Source organism: Scophthalmus maximus, chromosome 14 (assembly GCF_022379125.1).
Source record: "Scophthalmus maximus strain ysfricsl-2021 chromosome 14, ASM2237912v1, whole genome shotgun sequence".
NCBI lineage: Eukaryota > Metazoa > Chordata > Actinopteri > Pleuronectiformes > Scophthalmidae > Scophthalmus > Scophthalmus maximus.
Window position 1 is genome coordinate 12,134,437 of NC_061528.1, and position 13,686 is coordinate 12,148,122.

At 40.7% G+C, this 13,686-nt stretch overlaps 3 protein-coding genes and 1 non-coding gene across 10 annotated transcripts; all 4 read left to right on the forward strand.

Annotated features, from left to right (window-relative positions):
* Positions 1 to 1,777: 1,777 nt before the first annotated feature.
* On the forward strand, positions 1,778 to 4,901 carry LOC118282725 (hatching enzyme 1.2). 2 transcript variants are annotated; one of them, XM_035604049.2, is made up of 10 exons: positions 1,778 to 1,919; positions 2,678 to 2,816; positions 2,902 to 2,944; positions 3,034 to 3,096; positions 3,214 to 3,369; positions 3,541 to 3,658; positions 3,881 to 4,059; positions 4,171 to 4,252; positions 4,338 to 4,462; positions 4,597 to 4,901. In XM_035604049.2, exons 2-10 carry the CDS (start codon positions 2,757 to 2,759, stop codon positions 4,614 to 4,616), a joined length of 846 nt encoding a protein of 281 aa, XP_035459942.2. In that variant the 5' UTR covers positions 1,778 to 1,919; positions 2,678 to 2,756; the 3' UTR covers positions 4,617 to 4,901. The 2 variants fall into 2 exon arrangements, with proteins under 2 accessions (XP_035459942.2, XP_035459946.2); XM_035604053.2 differs by having other exon boundaries at positions 1,801 to 1,919; positions 2,683 to 2,816.
* On the forward strand, positions 2,245 to 2,317 carry trnak-uuu. Its single transcript has one exon. It is a non-coding gene; the product is annotated as a tRNA-Lys (tRNA).
* A 670-nt stretch (positions 4,902 to 5,571) lies between the features above and the next one.
* On the forward strand, positions 5,572 to 7,734 carry hce2l1 (high choriolytic enzyme 2-like 1). The gene is made up of 9 exons (XM_035604048.2): positions 5,572 to 5,803; positions 5,909 to 5,960; positions 6,095 to 6,154; positions 6,238 to 6,390; positions 6,496 to 6,613; positions 6,723 to 6,901; positions 7,018 to 7,099; positions 7,184 to 7,308; positions 7,409 to 7,734. The coding sequence occupies exons 1-9, from the start codon at positions 5,732 to 5,734 to the stop codon at positions 7,420 to 7,422; spliced, it is 855 nt and encodes a 284-aa protein (XP_035459941.1). The 5' UTR covers positions 5,572 to 5,731; the 3' UTR covers positions 7,423 to 7,734.
* A 1,079-nt stretch (positions 7,735 to 8,813) lies between these two features.
* On the forward strand, positions 8,814 to 13,686 carry tra2b (transformer 2 beta homolog). 6 transcript variants are annotated; one of them, XM_035604363.2, is made up of 9 exons: positions 8,820 to 8,970; positions 11,014 to 11,206; positions 11,557 to 11,702; positions 11,875 to 12,040; positions 12,202 to 12,390; positions 12,484 to 12,599; positions 12,929 to 13,123; positions 13,219 to 13,286; positions 13,387 to 13,686. In XM_035604363.2, exons 2-9 carry the CDS (start codon positions 11,120 to 11,122, stop codon positions 13,395 to 13,397), a joined length of 978 nt encoding a protein of 325 aa, XP_035460256.1. In that variant the 5' UTR covers positions 8,820 to 8,970; positions 11,014 to 11,119; the 3' UTR covers positions 13,398 to 13,686. The 6 variants fall into 6 exon arrangements, with proteins under 6 accessions (XP_035460257.1, XP_035460256.1, XP_035460259.1 ...); XM_035604366.2 differs by having other exon boundaries at positions 8,821 to 8,970; positions 11,014 to 11,242; positions 13,216 to 13,286; XM_035604367.2 differs by having other exon boundaries at positions 8,821 to 8,970; positions 11,014 to 11,231; positions 13,216 to 13,286.

Here is a 13,686-nt window from a genome sequence, read left to right on the forward strand (position 1 = left end):
TACTGTTAATTTAAATCTGAATGATTAAATCGGTTAAAAATATATATCTTTATATGTATGTTAAAGAAACACTGGGCTTTTTTAAAACTTCAATAAGTTGATACAATAATTTAGATATAAATTAAATGTCCCTCTTACTGGCTTTTTAACTTGAACTTTCCCATCTTACTTTTTCATTAGTTTATTCATGGATATATTTTTTATTTTATTATAATAAAGTGTGTCAATTTTATACATAAGTCTGTTTGTATACACATAGTACATGTGTATACAAAAGTACAAGCCTGTTTGGTATTATGCTGTATATCAACCTATTCAACAGTAAGGTTATATTGTGTTTGTGGAATGAACATAGGGAGTTTTTGGATACATGACTGATCATTACGTATTTGTGGGATAATATCAAGTCAAACACTTTATTGGGTGCAACAAAATATATACAAAACCAGTGATAATAGTTAAATGCAACATAGAAGTAAAACAAATTAATTTATAACTTTCAAAAGAAAACAAAGTACATTTTTGATTCAATCAGGTTTGCTTTGATTTCACTTTGGTGTGCTCGTTGGTGTATGGATCAAAGCTTCTGCTGTTGGCAAAAAAAACACGGCATATTACAAACTGAATCACATACAAGTTGACCGGGATGTAGACATGTTCCAATCTTCCCTTACCAGCCTTATTACGATCCTTGGCCTCTGCCAGACGTTGTTTCACCTCCAAAATCTCTGCAGTGAGGCTTCTGGCCTTGTTTGTGAGTCGCTCACTCCTTTCCTCTAAATCGTCTTGTTGGTTTCTGAAACACAGTGAATGTACAGTGCCGGATTGTGCATTTATTTATTTATTTATCCTTTCTCCGTGAGCACAGCGCAGTACAATACCTGTCCTCAGGGGCTTGACCATTCAGTTGTTGAGAAAGACGCCTTTCCTCTTGCAGCAAGTGGCCCAGTTGCTGCAACACATCAACAACTCCGCTGTTTGCCATCATCAACTCGGCCCTCCGCTCAGTTTCTCTGGTGCTGCGAGATACAGTCGGACTCATTAGACATTTAACAGCTCCACAAAAGTCAACACACTTCAATATCACACTTATGTGTGCATATTTTTTTTAGATTTGCAGAATTAGTTGGCCAGACTTCACTCAGGTCAGTCATGTAAAAAGGATGTGATTTGGGATCCCTCTCTACAAGGGAGCAAACATAGTGTCTTTCAAACACAAGTGGTCCAATTTGAAAGGTAGCCGTGTCTTTCCATGTTCTGAACATGACGGTGTGACAGAAAACTTGTAAAGCGGTTTGAGTGGTCGCTGAGACTGGAAACACAATCATATGAATGCAGTCATTTTACAATTTGCTGTTGATTAACAAGTGAGTAAACCTTTATCTTTCCTTGCACCCAATCTTGACTGTTAGATGAAATATAAAATTACAAACAGGCGAGAGTCTGAACACATCAGCTGTTTGTGGCAGCTCTTTAATTTCAATTCAGATTTGATCTGATTAATCCATTTAAGTGTCGATGTGGTCAAGTGCTTTCCTCTCAAAGATTCTCTTTGCAAAAATTGCTTTAGTTGTGTTTACTTAAGACAGAGGCCTTAAGATTGAGACTTCTAAGTGCGTTATTATGATTTTGTTATTTTACATTAGAGGCCAGGAGGAGGGGTAGACGAAAGCCTTCGTGGTCTTCTTCTCAGGGTAGGTCGACTGGGGTTCAGACAAAACTTTACAAACACCAACCCCGCTTAACCAAAGTTACCCAAACTGAACAGCCACCGTACCATAGCATCGTCTCTTGCTCGACACGCAGCCTCTGCTTCTGGACTTCCTCCAGTTTCAGGCTGTTTGTGGTTATGGCCTTCCGCCGCTCTCTGATCTGCTCCTGCGATTTAACGAGATCAAATACAGAGTCAACAAATGTTGGTGAGCTGTCAGAGAAGTTCATTCGGTTTCATCGACAACTTGTCACTTTGCTCTTGACGTCATTAGCTGTAGCCACCGACAGCATCAGAGGCAGGTGAATTAAGCTAATTGGCTAGTTTGTTAGCCAACTTCATCGTCTACGTCATCGTACCGTGAAATCCTCATGTCGTGTTGGACATGTACTGCCCGAAAGGTTGCTCATGATATCAATTTTTTTCCTGAAAAATGATCTAGCAGGACTTGCATGCTTCACCGCCTCACGTAGCAGTGAGCGCGGGTCGGGGTTTTTTCGCATATAAATGCAGCTTCCGGGTGCAGCGGCAGAGCCCGGATAGCTCAGTCGGTAGAGCATCAGACTTTTAATCTGAGGGTCCAGGGTTCAAGTCCCTGTTCGGGCGAAGTATTTTTCTTCTACTCAACACGAACACATTTACGTTTCATCTGATATGAGCACAGTAAACACTACATGGCAACAGTTGGTAAACTTAGCTTCTGTAGAAACAAAACAGTACTCCTGCGAAGTATATAATACACCCAAAGCCTAAAATTGCCCCATGCCTGAGCCACACATTAAACCATTTCATTAAAAGCCAGTCATTGAAGTGGAGCTGTTATTACACACGGGGACACCTCACATTATCCTACTGTTGGAGTTGTTGTTTATGAAAGAATCTAACTAATTTGGGGATTAAACTCACTCACAAACAAGTAACAGTTACCATGCAATTTACCTGACATAATCATGGGTATTATCTCAGCACAGTGATTGGGAACACCTATAAAGCGAGGCGATTGCAGATAAAATGGCAACACTGAAGACAAAGCTGACCTGCAAAGATGGACCGGATTATCCTTTTGTGCGTGGTTTCCACCTATCTCTCAGCTGTTCATACCCAGGTAAATATGCACAGGATTGGAGAAGGACTGTGGTTCTCAGAACTTTCATGAACGGAATTGCTACAACTTTTATCTTTTTTTGCAGAAATTTTTGTTCAGTCCTAAATGGGGCCCCATCGGCTACAAAGGTACAGTAAATACAATATGTGTATTAATCAAAAGGTTAATTTAAGAGCGAGCAGAGTAAAAGTGTTGACTAATAACTCTTCTTTTTAAGAGCGCGAAGAGCACGATGTTGGGGCGGCAATGGATGAAATCATTAAAGCTAATGAGTTCCAAAGTTAGTTGCACACAATTTACTATAATTCCTTTGCAGTTTACACAACATCCCGTAATAGATGAGCTCCTGTTCTCCAGTCTAGAGTGATGTGATTTCCCCTGACTTTTTTTGTCTCAGCTTCCAGAGTCATTGACGGCACAACCAGCCTCAGAGAGGGAGACATTGCTGTCTCCGCCGGAAGGCGCTCCAAAGTCTGCTTTGCACGGAGCTGCCTCTGGTCGAAGTCAGTGGACGGACATGTCTACCTTGCATACAGACTATCACATGAATACTGTATGTATTTGAAATACATTTTTCTAAATTTCACTTAATCACTAAATTAAATGTAGTTTTCTGTATTTAAATATGTGCAACAATATCATTGTTTCAAACATTCAACATCATCATTTTGCATAATTTATAAATTGTTTCTGCCTCTTCCGTTACATCTTAACTAATGAACAGCTGAGATGGAGACAAAGTTGATAAAGAAAGGCATGGAGAACATAGAGAAAGGTACCTGTGTGCGGTTTGTTCCTTGGACCCACCAGCGAGACTACATCGATGTCCAGCCAAAGTCTGGGTGAGGGGCCTTTTGCCTGGAGAAGTTTGATACATTATATGGTAGTTTTTGTTACAAAAAATGATATTACTGCTTTTTTCTAAATCATTTTTTGGGAAATGCATTGTTGAGTAGCAGCAGTTATTGGAAATATGGAGTTACCCAATGAAGTGTTTTTTGTTGTGTTGTGTTTTTGTGTGTGTGTGTGTGTGTGTGTGTGTGTGTGTGTGTGTGTTAATCCAGGTGTTGGTCCTACCTTGGTGCACGCGGTGGAAGACAGACCGTATCTCTCCAGAGCCCTCACTGCCTCCAAGTTGGAGTGATTTCCCATGAGTTCATGCATGCCCTGGGCTTTGTGCACGAGCAGTCTCGCTTTGACCGGGACAACTATGTCACCATCATGTGGCCAAACATTTGGAGGGGTAATTTCAAAGCGTTCATTTTCTAAAGGGAGATGTAACATGCTTCTGAAAAAAATCTGAACAAATGCTCACAATTATAAGCATTAAAAAATGTTTTTCATTTTCCAAAAGATCGTTTGAGGAATTTTGAGAAATTCCGGACTGACAGTCTGGACCTACCATATGACTACGGCTCAATCATGCACTTTGGGATGTAAGTAATTCCACTTAGATCACTGAATAATCTTGTTGTATAATTCATGTTTAAGAATGTCTATTATATATGTACATATATTTAGGTATGCCTACTCTCAGAGTGGCGAGCCAACCATCATTCCTAAGAACAGAAAGGACATTAAGCTGGGCCAGGCGTCGACTCTCAGCCACATTGACAAGATGAAAATCAACAAGCTTTATAAATGCGGTTTGTACCAAACACGCTGAACGATCCCCCGGCAATTATTTCAGAATTAGTTACTGTAATGGAAAAAGGGCCAATCATACTAGAAATGTCCATCACTGTCAAATGTTTGATTCCTTTCTGTGTCTCTTCCGCAGGTGGCAAGGATGATTATTAACCAAACCAAGTGGAAGTGAAACTGTATTGGAAGCTAATATAAGAAATTGCTATTAAGTCCTGGAAACAGTTCCAATAAAAATTAATCCAAGCTTTCTGTCAGCATTTTCCTCTGTGTGAGTCTAAACAAGACATATTGCTTATGTTAAGAAAGTTATAGTAAAGTGATGTGTGAGAGGAACACTGACAGTCATTATAACTTTGTTTAAAGTAGTCATCCAAGTGTCACTATATACCCTATATATATATATATATATATATATATATATATATATATATATCCAGCATTGGTCAATTCATAAATGAATCAAAGATTATATGAATGTAATGAAAATGTACTTCTACTTGCATGCATGTTTGCATTCATAACGCTACAGTGAAATAAAGTATTTGAAGAATTAAAACCTGGATCATGCTGTAATATTTGTTTATTTGAATCAGTTTGTGATATGACACGAAATGTAAGGATCTGTGATTCAAACCATGAAGCCTGAACTCAAATGCAGAAATTTTATCGCACTTGTGTACTTAACAGTAACCACGGAGGCAAGTTTTAATAAAGTGCTGCCACATTAAATTCTTCCCTCAGAATTTGCCACTTGATAAAAATAGAAATGATATTTGGAGAAGGAGAAGGTTTTGTTTTTATATATTTAACTATGCGACAAAATGATTGCCGTCAAGACGGTTATCAACTGAGTTTATCACAAAATCACTGGTTGCCAGGTCAGTCAGACACAAATTGCTGGTCTGTTGGACTGGGCGAACAGTTATTCTCCTGGTAGCAACTGCTGAGCTGTATCATATCCAGCAGCAAAACACCTCTAAGTGTCTCATCTCTGAAAGTGCTGAATCTTAACGTGCCATAAGTACAAGGCACAAGTGTCGGTCAGCATCGGGACCACCTGTTACGGCTCAGCAGCGGACTTGGGTAAATTACTGAGAGTAGTTGATGAGGGTGTCTTAATCATGCTTCATCGTAGAACATGTGCCCAATCAGTATAGAGCACAGGAGAAGAAGTAGGTATATAGATCCAGTGGCAGGTGAGTAGTTCATTTAGCTCTGGCACGGGAAGACCGCAGACTGACATTGGTATACCAATCTGAAACACAACAATGCATTCTACCATCATCCTCCTGGGCATCGTGCTTGGCTTGTTGACCCAGGCATACACTCTACCTGTAAAGGTCAGTACCACTAGATACCGCTAGATACTTTTGGATCAGACCCCGTTTTGAGTGTCGTCGTGCTTTGCAGCCAAACTGCCTTAACGTGCACCTTTTGTAATGCAGAACTCTACAGGAGTCCATGAGGGAAAGGTGAGGCTGAAAAGGAAATACTCAGGTGGGCTTCTACGGGCACTTTTACTTTAACGTGCACTTCATCGTGCATGTAAATAACTCTTTACATTGACATGGTCGATCTCATTATGCAAAATAGAGGAAGGCTTTTAAAACTATATTTGTTTTTGCATTTAGATGAATTTACAGACCGTGAGGAAATGAATGTCATGGATCACATCCTGGAGGTCAATAGCAGTAAGTGAACTGTTAATTATATACAATTATGCTTTCTCTTATATCATGGACTCGATATAATGTTGTTGTTTCTTTCTCACAAGGGTTGCGGGGCCCTCGAGGACTGACGCTCAGAGAGGGAGATATTGCCAGTTCATACATACAGAGTGCAATAACCTGCCCTGGCAATGCCTGTCTGTGGCCCAAGTCAGTTGATGGATTTGTTTATGTCCCATTCATCCTCTCCCCACTATATGGTATGAATCAGCATATTTAAAGAGGTGTTACAAGGCCATTTAAAGTTTGAATCTTTATTCAAATATTACTTTTTTCTTTTATGACTCTTTAAAAAAAAATGGTAGACGACATGGACAGAATCACCGTAGAAACTGGGATGCAAGACATTTCCGCTGGAACATGCATTAAATTTGTTCCACGCACACATGAAGCCAGTTTCCTTGACATTCAGCCGAGATATGGGTGAGTATGATTGCAACAGATATGTTTCTTCATATATCTTTATACATAATTCTTTTGTTGTGATATTGCCTTGTACTGACATGTGATTTTTTGTCTCTCTACCCCTAAGCTGCTGGTCGTTCCTGGGGCAAACTGGGGGAAGTCAGACCTTGTCACTGCAGACTCCTGGATGCATGTGGTCAGGAGTGGCCGCCCACGAGTTCATGCACGCTCTTGGTTTTGTACACGAACAGTCCCGCTCAGACCGGGACCACTATGTTTCAATTGTATGGAAAAACATCATGCCAGGTGAGGATGAATAATCGCCTCCGGACATTTAGTTTCTTCAGTCAGATGGACTTTTAGTTTGACCCCTATTCATCAAATTATTAGTCTACAGTCCTTTGTTTTTTGTGCTCCCACAGACCAAATGCATAACTTCAGGAAACAGCTGACGAATAATCTCAACAGCCCATATGACTACAACTCTGTCATGCATTATGGAAGGTAAGCTGCTCTTTGAGGGGGCATAATGACAAGTTTTTCATATTGGGGCGCTACTACCATATACTTTATGTGTCTTTGAACCAGATATGCCTTCTCTGAAGATGGTGGGCCAACAATAATCCCCAGACCAGATCCTTACATTCCCATAGGCCAGCGAGATGGACCCAGCGCTCTAGATCTTCATAAAATAAATGTCCTTTATAACTGTGGTAGGTGAACTTACACACTCTGGCAACTGCTGAAAATAATTCACTTTTTTATTTCATTAAAAATTACTGATTAATTTTTTTCTCTTCAACCCCTTTATAGGTACCAATGAGTAACTGGGTCCAGAATATTAATTCTGTCATTCTGTCATATTCTGGTAAATCTGCTCTCACGCTGTAACTGCTGGTCTTTTGCATTTTTGTGGGAAACATTAACTTTTAGCCGTTTCCCCTTTCTGTAGTAATATTTTTGAATAATTACCACAAATTACAGTCTGTACTTTTAGATTTTGTTCAGTCATTTTTTAGTACAATCTAACAATCTGACAGAAAGTTGTCATGAGAATAAATGGACGAGTGGGAACAGTTTTGCTAAAAATGAATTCACATCATGCTCTCTCTGAAGGAGTTCTATCCACTATTCTTCTTCTCCGCTTGTGCTCACTTTAAATAAATTAAGTGCAATACTAAGTGTTATGGTCTGTTTTATTATGTCTTGCAGAGATGGGTTGCTAATGAGGTCTTGCATTGCGATCCATGTGGAACATATACAGTATTACACAATATCAGTCTGATCAGATCTTTTTCTTTCTGGGCCTATCTAAAAATGACAGCTACCTTTATGCGGCTTAATCCATGTGGAATGATTAGGGTTTTAGTAAAAGAAAAGGGGGGGAAGTTATTTTTCATTAATATTTCTTTCGCCGGACTAAACTCTGTACGTTTCAAGAGCTTTAAACCAGAGGGCTGAAGTCAAACCAAAACAAAGTTTGTTTATACCACTAGTTTTGAGGTTCCGTCCTGTAACGTCCTTCTCTTTCACCACTGGTTAGCAACCATTTTATACTCTTCACTGAATAAATAAAAGTTGTGGAAGATGAATAAAAGGCAAAGACTGTGTTGGTGAGGAATAAAGGGCAGGGGACACACTGTCAGCACTGTGGTGTGCTGTTAATAGGGAGGGAAAATCTACAATCTCCAAATATGGTCTTTAACAGTGAGAAGACATAGAAGATATATTTATTTGGCCTCACTAAAATCACCTCTCCCCCTCTTTCCCCCATTTCTCTCCTCTTACCCCTACCGGTCGAGGCAGATGCTCCGCCCACAATGAGTCCGGTTCTGATAGAGGTTTCTTCTTCTTAAAAGGGAGGTTATTTTTTTCTCCACAGTCTGTTGGATCTGTTGAGTTTCTCTGTAATATTGTAAGATCTCAACCTTAGAATGTGTTTGTGCACTGAGATAAATTATGTTTTGGTGTTTTGTCGCTTTATATTTTTATGAAGAAAAAAAACACTTCATAGGATCAGCCGAATGGGCTGGTTTATTCTCTATCTTTATTTAAATCAAACATTAATTTAAAAAATAATAATAATAATTAAACATTGGCGTTTCGATCTCTTAATAATACATGCATTTTCACATTACATCGTCTTGTTTTGGTTAAAGCGAAAATGTGTGTTTCTCTCGGCGAGTTTCGTTGAGGAAGCTCAGGAGGCTTCTTTCCTTTTTTTAAATCTTCTACCGACAGCACATAGGAGGAGCTATTGTTCCCGGTCGCTGGTGCTGCTGCTGCTGCTGCTGCACACATTCCGTGGACTGTAGTTATTTCTTACATTGTAATACTCAGTGTCACTAGAAATGAGCGATAACGACAAAGGACGGGTACGTATGAGTTCTGTCAAGTGTTTGTTCGTCACTTTGATTCCGGAGCGAACTGAAAAGCGACTCGGGTTGTGTGTAACTGGAATGCTAACAGCCCGCGTGTTGTGTCCGTTAACGCTGGTTAGCTAACGGGAGCTAACGGGAGCTAGCTAGCTAGCTAGCTCGACCGCACGGTGCATTCGAAGAGCACAGCGCGTTGCATGGTGTATTTATAGAACGTGCGTCCATCACTAACATGTCGGTGAGCTACTGTGACACGACGGATACGTGCGTCGAGTAAACGAACTGTAAACAATAAATAAATAAGCGTGTCCTGTGAGACGTTAGCTAGCGGGCTAAGTGCTACATGTCGCTGTTAGCTGGACGTCGGGGCCTGTGTGAAATGTCGAGCTGCCGCTCGGGGACGACGGCGACGTCCGTGTAACACTCGGGGAAACCACGCAGCCTGCATTTTCTAAAAAAAGAAATCCGTGGATAGTTTACAGCTTCCGAGAATCATTCCCGCTACGTGATGTTTTTGAAACATTGATCAGATATAGTTATATACCAGCGGTCAGCTCCGACGGTCTTGTTCCTATGTCGACATTTATTCTGTAGCAGAAATCAGTCCAACAAATGTGAATGTACTAATCGTAAACGGGTGTCGAGTTGTATGTGGAGACAATGGTAGGATCTCGATGGAGAGATGTGAGTGTATGTTCGCATACATCAGTCGTGGTACTTGATCACGGTTTCTGGGGGTAACGGGCGTTAAACATCTTAACAATTAGAAAAAAATATCAAGAAACGGCCTCAAGATTTCTTCCCATTCATTTGCATTATCGTACACAAGCAGGCACTGCATTATAAATTATAAATTGGATATCCATTCTGCACCTAGTAGAGATTCGGTACATCTTTTTTTTTCTTCTACAGCCGTAAACCTCAGATACTGTTAAAGCCAGGCTTGGATGATCTCTGCTTGTCCCATAATATGTAGGAGTATGTGTAGACGGGACAGTTTTTAGAGGTTAGTTTGTAACAGCGTACTTGAACTTAATTTTCTGTATTTTTTTTTTAGATTGCACTGCCTCATGCAATTTTTTTTTAACAGCTCATTCTTACACCACAGTGTAGGGCCCCAGTGCTTGATCCTGTAAAACTGGCAGCTTTAGGTTCGTAAGACCAATGTTTACCTGTAGACACTGCTGCCCACATCGACCGTGGACAGGCCGCCTGGCACCAGCCTGCTGGCATAACAAGCTCATTTGTCTGCATCCTCCACGGTGTCGATCATCTCGAAGTGGTCGCGTGTGGTTGTGTTGCCTTACGGGAAAACCTCACATGTTCTGATACAGTTTATTGCATTGAATTATTTAGAGGCAGTTTGCGGAACGTGTAAGTTTACTAAAGGGTTATGTGCTCACGCGCTGCAGATTAGCTCCCACGGGTTCACGGCTGTTTTATCATCAATGGTGCAAGTTGGTACAAATGAGTGACAGCAGTAATCTTGAGGTCGTTTGGGTTAACTTTAGATCCAGCATTTAGTAGGAAAAGATGAAAGCACTGTTTAGCAGATGTTCATGTTCAGTGGTTTGAAATGCACTATTGATGCCTTAAAGTTCACTTGAAAGCAACTGTGTCCTCAGTATGTTTTAATTTTAGGAACACCAACTATTGCAAAATATATTAGGGGGGTCATGTGCTGATGACCTACCAAAGTGTCAACTAGAATGGAAAAAAACTAGATAAACACGTGTTCACATACTCACGTTTAAGTTTTGGCAGCAATTTTCAAGTTGATTACGCCTACATCTTGGTATGTGTCTAACTGAAAGTGGCTTACAGGCTACAACAGTGAATGAAGAACCACTGAAAGTGAAATGTTTATATTACTATCACTGAAGATTTCTAGTATGTGTGTGTGTGGGGGGGGGGGGGGGGGGGGGGGGGGGGCACTCTCATGCATGTGTAAGATCGTACAAAATGACACATTAAAAGTTGAATGAGGTTGTAGGTTTTAATTGTAGTCACATATTCTTCATCCTCTTCTTTTTCATAAAGGTTAAGATTGGACGAAGAAAAGGCAGAAGAAGTCTCACGTCCACTTTAATTTCAATAATATGAAGCTCAGATGTGTGAAGCTGTATTGTTGAATGCATGCTAAAACATGAGGGAAGATGTAGGGGAAGTAAGAAGATGTAAGACAATTGAAGAAAGAAGAATAATGTCAAGTAATGAAGTTACAGAAATGAAGTTAAGGAAGTAATCCACAGCGCTAAGTAATTTTCTGGTCTGTTTGTCAAATGCGTGCATGTTCTTTTTATTGAATACAACACACATTAGTTGAAATCTGTCAAATTTCTCTTTTTTCATCATTTCAGCAATTTAATTATACAAATTAATCTAATCAATCTCATGTCACACTATCCATGGCTACACAAAACAGCATTAATCTGCTTTCCTCATTCACAATCGTAAATTCTGTTCTTCTCTGTACTCTTAGTCTTAATTCTTAATCACATTGAAATATTTAGGCACATTTCTCGGGTTGACTCTTCACATTGGTGCTGATAAGATGTGTGTTGGTGTGTGTGGTTCATTCAGGAGTCTCGCTCTGCATCCAGGAGCATGAGTCCACCGGGCTCAGGGAAGTCGGCGAGCCGCTCACCTGCTCGCTCACCTGCCCGTTCGAAAGAGGGCTCCCGTCATTCCCACTCCAAATCTAGGTCTCGCTCTAGATCAAAATCTGGGTGAGTGAATATTTTGTTTTTCCTGGAATGGCAGCTTCATGAAATTCTTTCCGACCACTAGTCAGACAGGATATGAAGATGCTTGTCCGTCTTTTGAAGCGGCCACGGAGTAAGTGGATGTAAATATCTGTAGAACCATTGTGAATGTACAAGTATTGTTCTGTCTGTACAGGTCCAATTCCCACCGTGGCTCACGCAGACACTACAGCCGTTCTCGTTCCCGCTCAAGGTCCCATCACCGCCGATCTCGTAGCAGCAGGTCCTACAGTGGAGAGCGCCGGCGCAGGAGCCATAGCCACTCGCCCATGTCCAATCGCCGCAGGCACATTGGCAATCGTGTAAGTGCTCAATGGCTCTTGTTGCAGCTAATCTTTCAGTATAACATTATTATTATTATTTAATTTTTGATTGTGTCCTTTAGTTCCCAAACATTGTTATGTACTTGTTCAGCAACTTGTTTTGATTTGTAATCTAATCTCGATGTCTCTAAAAACTGTAGACGAATCCAGACCCAAACGGCTGCGTGGGAGTGTTTGGCCTGAGCTTGTACACCACAGAGAGGGATCTGAGAGATGTCTTCTCTAAATATGGCCCCCTGGCAGATGTCTGCATTGTGTATGACCAGCAGTCGAGGCGCTCCAGGGGCTTTGCCTTTGTTTACTTCGAGAGCCAAAATGACGCAAAAGAGGTACAAGAATATCAGTTGACAGGGGCCTCTGCCAATTCTGATTTGAAATATTTTGCGAGTCGTGAGTTTCAATTTATGTTTATTTGCTGCCAGGCAAAGGAACGAGCCAATGGCATGGAGCTGGACGGTCGCAGGATCCGAGTAGACTTCTCCATCACAAAAAGAGCTCACACCCCAACCCCTGGAATCTACATGGGCCGTCCCACATAGTAAGCCATCTGTCCCATACGGAGTTTGTCATTCATGTTACCACACTTCATGTGGTGTTTCATTATAGTTCCGCCATTTAACAGATATACTCTGATGTGACGGTTTTATTTTTTTATTTTTTTAGATCTATTTTAGAATAATCCATTAAAGAGAAAAATCAGTGCGTATCATTTCATATGTACATTTGTTGAGTGGACAGATAATACACTTTCCTGTTAGAGGCAAATAATTTGTAAGTTATTTGTAAGGCAGTTTTTAAATGAAAACTGGATTTTTTTGCAAAGTTGTGGACAGGAGCTAAAATTAACTACTTTCTTTGACTATGCAGTGGCGGTGGCGGTGGTGGTGGTGGCGGTAGTGGTGGTAGTAGCAGCGGGGGCGGCGGCGGCGGTGGTAGCGGTGGAGGAGGTGGACCCAGTGGCCCTCGGCGTTCTTCACGTGACTATGACCGTGGGTATGATCGTGGATACGACAGAGGTGGCTATGATCGCTATGAAGAGAGGGACTACTACAAATCCTACAAGTAAGGATGTAGACCTGCAGATTACCATTGGTATAATCCTCCCCCCCATACCCCTGCAGTTGACTAGAATGTTTTATTTTGTTTTGTTTCAGAAGACGATCTCCATCACCATATTACAGAGGTGCTTACAGGTCTCGGTCCAGATCACGGTCTTACTCTCCCCGTGAGTATTTCTCAATAATTCTCAACAGTTTGACAGATTATGATTCAATAGGTTGCAGTGTGTTGGAGCTTTGTCTGACTTTTTTTTTTTTATTTCACAGGTCGTTATTGAACGTTGCTGTTGACCTCTCCTCTTCTCGAGCACAGGCAGGAAAATGTTTGAGAGGAATTATTCATTTCTGAAACAGATGTTCTTTCATAAGGTGATGTTCACACTTCAGTGTGCTAATGTACATGACCAGTAAATGTAAACTGACCCAAGCTGTCCCTGTATGCTTTTTTTTCTTCTTTTTTAAAGTTTTGAATGTATGGACAATCCCTGCCGTGGATGTTATTTTAATGTTTTGATTTTTTTGGGATACAAATTTAGTGAAAATTAAAAACAGGATCCAGTTTTTTCA

Coding starts and splice junctions, on each gene's coding strand:
- hce2l1 (XM_035604048.2), top strand. CDS start 5,732: ATGCATTCTACCATCATCCTCCTGGGCATCGTGCTTGGCTTGTTGACC. Junction 5,804..5,908: donor CATACACTCTACCTGTAAAG/GTCAGTACCACT, acceptor TTTGTAATGCAG/AACTCTACAGGAGTCCATGA. Junction 7,100..7,183: donor TCTGTCATGCATTATGGAAG/GTAAGCTGCTCT, acceptor TCTTTGAACCAG/ATATGCCTTCTCTGAAGATG.
- LOC118282725 (XM_035604049.2), top strand. CDS start 2,757: ATGGACCGGATTATCCTTTTGTGCGTGGTTTCCACCTATCTCTCAGCT. Junction 3,659..3,880: donor GATGTCCAGCCAAAGTCTGG/GTGAGGGGCCTT, acceptor GTGTTAATCCAG/GTGTTGGTCCTACCTTGGTG. Junction 4,463..4,596: donor CAACAAGCTTTATAAATGCG/GTTTGTACCAAA, acceptor TCTCTTCCGCAG/GTGGCAAGGATGATTATTAA.
- tra2b (XM_035604363.2), top strand. CDS start 11,120: ATGAGGGAAGATGTAGGGGAAGTAAGAAGATGTAAGACAATTGAAGAA. Junction 11,703..11,874: donor CGCTCTAGATCAAAATCTGG/GTGAGTGAATAT, acceptor CTGTCTGTACAG/GTCCAATTCCCACCGTGGCT. Junction 12,600..12,928: donor TACATGGGCCGTCCCACATA/GTAAGCCATCTG, acceptor TTGACTATGCAG/TGGCGGTGGCGGTGGTGGTG.